At 67.2% G+C, this 5,662-nt stretch overlaps 1 protein-coding gene across 7 annotated transcripts; it reads left to right on the top strand.

The window, feature by feature from the left end:
• Positions 1-1,710: 1,710 nt before the first annotated feature.
• MFSD10 (major facilitator superfamily domain containing 10) lies at positions 1,711-5,649 on the top strand. Of its 7 annotated transcripts, none has more exons than XM_049630209.1 (13): positions 1,711-1,821; positions 2,390-2,586; positions 2,697-2,793; positions 2,961-3,064; positions 3,321-3,479; positions 3,561-3,722; positions 3,964-4,072; positions 4,156-4,267; positions 4,434-4,542; positions 4,650-4,740; positions 4,863-4,910; positions 4,996-5,085; positions 5,277-5,649. In XM_049630209.1, the coding sequence occupies exons 2-13, from the start codon at positions 2,413-2,415 to the stop codon at positions 5,393-5,395; spliced, it is 1,374 nt and encodes a 457-aa protein (XP_049486166.1). In that variant the 5' UTR covers positions 1,711-1,821; positions 2,390-2,412; the 3' UTR covers positions 5,396-5,649. The 7 variants fall into 7 exon arrangements, with proteins under 7 accessions (XP_049486166.1, XP_049486165.1, XP_049486167.1 ...); XM_049630208.1 differs by having other exon boundaries at positions 2,386-2,586; XM_049630207.1 differs by lacking the exon at positions 1,711-1,821 and having other exon boundaries at positions 1,933-2,586; positions 3,561-3,727.
• The last annotated feature ends 13 nt before the right edge of the window (positions 5,650-5,662 follow it).

The following is a 5,662-nucleotide window of genomic DNA, read 5'->3' as shown; positions in this document are numbered from 1 at the left end:
GTGTGACTTCTTCTTCCCCCCGCCACAGCCCCACAGTCCTCCGTGACAGCCACACCGACCGGCCGGGACGGACTCCTCCGTCGTCCGGACAAGCCTCGCTGAATCACGGGGTTTGGGACTGAAGGGATCCCGGCCAGCTTCGTGTTGGGACGACCACAGATATTTGGCTCCCGTACAGAAATCGGTGTACCTGGCAGGTGATAACGGGGCCCGGCGCTGAGGCCTTGCCTCCCACAGGCCGGCGCTGGAGGCCAATGTCACACAGCTTGTGGTCACACCAGCCAGTCCTGCGAGGCGGCCCTGGGACCTGCACTGAGACACCAGTCCCTGAGGTCACACAGCCGGCCGTGGCAAAAACCACAGAGATTTGAGGACTGGCCAGGGGGATGTGGGGGACCCAGGGAGTGGCTGGCAGGACGGCCTAAGTGTGGTGGGAAAGAGGAGGTTGGTTGGTGGGGAGAATTGGCAGTCTGCTTTTGGACAAATCGGCTGGTGCTGGAACTCTACGTGGAGTCCGGGGCCGGAATGCCCCTGGAGCACGTAGGGCTCAAGCCCCGACTACAGAGAGCAGCCTTGGGAATGAGGGAGGAGCACTCAGCCAGCCTCCCCTGGGTCGCCAGAGACCGGCTCGCCAGCTGTGTGGCTCCGCAAAGCCAGGAGGCCCCGGCAGCTGTCACGGGCACGGACCAGGATGGCGTCACCTCCTTGATGCGCAGGCCTGGCCAGCTGTCGTCGTTCAGCCCCGGGATCTCGTGCACCTGGGCCTCAGCCCGACGTCCTGCTCTTCAGTCCCACGAGGCTGGACCGGGCCGGCAACAAGCCCTAAAGCCCCAGCTTTGGATCAGGCTATCACTCTGCCCCCCCACGCCCCCCGGGCCTCTCTCCAAACCCCCTGGACATGAAATTCTCGGAAAGGTCAGGGTCTGTGTATCTGGCCCAGCCCAGCCCTGCCTCTTCCTGCAGGGATTCTGGAAGAAGGGATGAAACCCAGCTAGGACCCCCAGCCTGCCAGGGGCAGAACCGAGGGCTGCTCCGAGCCTTCTGAGACGCTATTTCCAACTCGTGCCTCCTGCCCCTCCCCCGTGGCCCAGCTGGGAGAAATGAACATGACCCGAACCTATCCTTTGGAGAAAGTGCTAACGGCTTTCTTCCTGGTTGGAGGTGGACTCCTTGCGCCTATTATCAGGCGGTGGGGCTGCCGCTATCTTTACTTGGGAGTTTAATACGGTGTAAAGAGGGGGTAGGAATGCCAAGTTGACAAGGGGTGGGCTGTGGACGCGCGTCAGCTTGGAAGCCGAACCTCATTTCCAGAACTTCCCGTTACTTTCTGGTTCGGGTCGGCCAGTCAGACGAATCCTGGAGGGCATGTGGGTGGAGGTGGTGAGGAGGAGTGGGCGTCCGCCGACCTGGGTCAGGCTGGTGGCAGGAGAGGCCAGCGCGCTGCCGGCTGGACGCTGTGGCTCCCGCGGGTCCCCTTCCCCGGCCGCCCGTCCCGGGGCCCCGGGCTCGGCACAACGCGCAGAGCCGCCGAGACACTGGCGTGCGCGGTCACGGCGGGGACACCCGCGCCGGCACGAGCCGGTGAGCGGCGGGAAGGCGCCCCGGCGCTGGCGCGCGGAAGGCGGCGGCGGCCCCTCCCCACCCGCCCGCCCTACAGCCTGCCGGCCGGAAGAGGAAGTGGGCCGGCGCCCACGTCCGGGGCGAGAGGAGGCGTGGCCAGCGCGCGCCCGCCCCCGACAGTGTGCCCGCAGTCCATTCCGCATCCGTCCGTCAGTTCGTGTGTCCGACCGTCCGTCATCCCTGAGCGCGCGGCCGCGGCAGGTGCAAGGGGGGGCTGCTCCCGCGTCCGTGCGCGCCCCACTGCCCCGCCCAGGATGCGAGCCAGGGCGGGGGTCGGGGTCCGGGATTCCGGGCGGGGCGGGGCGGGGCGGGTGATGGGGGAGGTCGGGGGCCGGGTTCCTGGGGGGTGGGGGCTGGGGGCCGGGATTCAGGGGCACGGGGACACCGCCGGGGCTGCCCTCCGCCCGGGCCTCGGTTTCCCCAGCCACTCTGCAAGACGACCTGGGGCGGCTGCATGGAGTAGGCCGGGGCCCCGATGCCCCCAACTCGGCCCCTTGGGACGGTTGGCATCGGTGGCTGCGGTTTCTTTGCGCAACCCAGCAGCCTGACTTTCCTGCTGCCTGGCATCGGGGAGAGGGCGCACTGAGGGGCCCTTAGCGAGGAGGGCAGGCACTCCCTTTAGGGTGCTTGCTAGCTGTTAGTGGGTCGGGGGCATGGTGAGGGCTGGGGAACTCCGTTTCCCCCCCCCCCCTCCCCCGGTCCAGGATAGGTATCTGGCTCTGGGGTACCCAGAGGTGCCCTCATGCAGACCTGCCACACTCTCAGCCAGGCGGGATTGGAGCGGCCCCCACCATGGGCTGGGGAGCAGGAGGGAGCTGCACCCCGCGCCCACCCATCCGCCAACAGCCCTTGTCAGAGCCCCGTGTGATCACCGTGGTCTTCCTCGGCCTCCTGCTGGATCTCCTGGCCTTCACTCTGCTGTTGCCTCTGCTGCCAGGGCTGCTGGAGAGCCATGGCCGTGCCCACGTGAGCCCTCCCCCATGTCTGGAGGCCCCCCGACTCCCACGATGGCTGCCCATTGCCCCAAAGCCCATCAGGGACTCCCCCAACCCCTGTCACACTTCCTTGCTCCCCAGGATCCCCTCTATGGCTCCTGGCAACGAGGCGTGGACTGGTTTGCCACAGCCATCAGGATGCCAGCGGAGAAGAGGTACAACAGTGTCCTGTTTGGAGGTACGGCCCCAAGTCCCACGCTGGGGTCCTTGTCCCCACTTTCCTGCTGCTGGGCACTGTCTGCCCCCTTCCCGTGTGCAGTGTCCACTCCTGGTGGGGCCCACCCAGCATCACCAGACCCATGAGGACAGACCGAGTCGTGTAACCCAAACGTCTGTCTCTTTCAGGTCTGATAGGCTCAGTCTTCTCCTTCCTGCAGTTCCTCTTGGCACCAGTCACGGGGGCGGTCTCAGACTGTCTCGGGAGGCGCCCGGTGATGCTGCTGTCCCTGGTACGGGTGCCCACCTCTCACCCACCCGGCAGCGGCCCTCGCTGCCCCCTGGGTGTGCTGCTTTGGGTGCTGGCTCCTGTGGCTAAGGCAGGCTTTCCCAGAGCCGCTCCCTGTCTGCGGGGGGACATCGGGAACACAGACGGACCTTGAGTGCTCCAGAACAGACAGGGCCGGGTCCCAGCGGTGTTACCTGGGTTTGTCAGCCCAACTCTGGGCCCCTCCTGGCCTCAAGTGACCACACCTGCCCCGGGGACAGGCAGGTCTGGCCACCTCGTATGCCGTGTGGGCGGCCTCAAAGAGCTTCGCCGCCTTCCTGGCCTCCAGGGTGATTGGGGGCATCAGCAAGGGAAACGTCAGCCTCTCCACAGCCATCGTAGCCGACCTGGGCTCACCGTCCGCCCGCAGCCGAGGCATGGTGCGTGCGCACTACGGGGCGAGGAGGCTGGGATTCCTTGCCTGGGGTCTCCCGTCCCGGCTCAGGCGGCCTTCTCCCCAGGCAGTCATTGGAGTGGCCTTCTCGCTGGCCTTCACGCTGGGCCCCATGCTTGGCGCCTTCCTGCCAGCGGAGATGGTGCCCTGGCTCGCTTTGCTCTTTGCTGCCTCCGACCTGTTGTTTATTTTCTGCTTCCTGCCGGAGACGCTGCCTGCGGAGAAGCGGGTAAGGTGGGTCCCAGAACCTGCTGCCGAGCCCCAGGGCAGGGGCTCAGTTCTGTGGGCACGTGGGGCTGGCCAAGAATGCTGGGCTGGCCTCTCCTTCTGCACAGGGGCTCTTGGGGCCACAGTGCCTCCGGGGACCCCTGCCTCTTGGGCCGGGCATCTGGACCAGAGGCCAGGCCAGGTTCAGGTCGTGGCCCTCCCCAGCTGCCTGGCCGGCCTCTCCAGTCCCACCCCCTCCCCAGGCATCCTCTATCGGCCCGGGGTTCCAGGCCGCGGCAGACCTGCTCAGCCCCGTGGCCCTGCTCCGTTTCTCGGCCGTGGCCCGTGGCCAGGACCCACCCGCCGGAGACGGTAAGAAGGCACCCCCATCACGAGTGCAGGACTGTCGCGTCTTCGGGCTGCTGGCCCCTACAGCCTCTCTCCGTGCTCCCCAGGGATCCGTCACCTTCGCCGCCTGGGTCTGGTGTACTTCCTCTACCTCTTCCTGTTCTCGGGTCTCGAGTTCACCCTGAGCTTCCTCGCTCATCAGCGCTTCCAGTTCAGCAGGTAGCGGCCCCAGCCTGTCTTCCCCGCTTCAGTGACGCCCACCCTGGCCCGTCCCTGGGGCAGGCGCTGGCTGAGGCCCAGGAGAAGCTGTGGGCTCCCAGGCTCCGGCGTGGCTGGCGGGAGCAGGGCGGTCAGACCAAGGCACTAACGGCTCCCCCGCTCCCAGCCTCCAGCAAGGAAAGATGTTTTTCTTCATCGGCCTCACCATGGCCACCGTGCAGGGCGCCTACGCCCGGAAGATCAGCCCTGGCAGCGAGATTGCAGCGGTGAAGCGGGTACGAGGCTCCCCCGGGCGAGTGGGGGGCAGGCCCTGTCGCGAGTCCCGCTGGAAGCGGCAGGGGTGGGTCCTGAGTGCTGCCATGCCCCCCGCTCCCCGCCACAGGCCATCTTGCTGCTGGTGCCTGCCTTCCTCCTCATTGGCTGGGGGCTCACGCTGCCCGCGCTGGGCCTGGGGCTGCTGCTCTACTCCTTCGGTGAGGGGGTCCTCCCGGGGCCAGGGTGGGAACGGTAGGGAGCCGGTGCCAGGGATCCCGGGTCACAGCCCTCCAGGCATCACCTGGAGGCTGCCTGCCACCTTCCTGGTGTCCCCTGGCAGCCGCTGCCGTCGTGGTGCCCTGCTTGTCCTCCGTGGTCGCTGACTATGGTAAGGAGCCTTTCTTTGCCCGAGGCCCCCCAGGTGGGAGGAGACCAGCAAGCACCTGACGGCTTCCTCCCCCCCTCCCCCAAAGGCTTGCCCAGGCAGAAGGGCACGATCATGGGCACACTTCGGAGCCTGGGCGCCCTGGCCAGGGCAGTGGGACCCATGGTGGCCGCCTCAGGTAAGGGCCCTGGGATAGCATTCCAGGCACGCTTGTGCCCCTGGGAGGCAAGGCCAGGGGGAGGCCACGCGGCCCTGCCATCCGCCTTCCCCTGCCGCCCCGTCGGTTCCTGCCGTGGTCCTGCCATCCCCGGGGTGGAGGCGCAGCGGGGAGGGAGGGCCCGCGTCACCTCTCGGGCTGTCTCTCCACAGTGTACTGGCTGGCCGGGGCCAGGGTCTGCTTCACGGTGTGCTCAGGCCTCTTCCTGCTCCCTTTCCTGCTCCTGCGCAACCTGAGGCCTCCAGCCCGCGTGGCACCCAAGGCCGAGTAGTGGAGCTAGCCCCGCCCCAAGCTGGGGGGGTGGGGGAGGGAGGGAACGGGACCTCTCGCCTCCCCCTGGGGCCCAGCCCTGGCCCCTGCTAGACACTCCAGCAGCTCCGTGGTACGCGCCTGGGCAGTCCTGCCCGTCGTGCTGGGAGCAGGGACTCCCCAACACCTTTCAGGTTTTGTGTTCACTTTTCTCTCAGACACACGGTGTCAGCCAAGCCTCCAAATGACAAAATAAAGCAGCTATTTTATACCAAGTGCCTTTCGCCAG

This window comes from Panthera uncia, chromosome B1, assembly GCF_023721935.1.
Source record: "Panthera uncia isolate 11264 chromosome B1, Puncia_PCG_1.0, whole genome shotgun sequence".
In the NCBI taxonomy this organism is placed as follows: Eukaryota; Metazoa; Chordata; class Mammalia; order Carnivora; family Felidae; genus Panthera; species Panthera uncia.
Note: the sequence above shows the minus strand (reverse complement) of the source record. Positions and strands in the feature narration are given on the sequence as shown.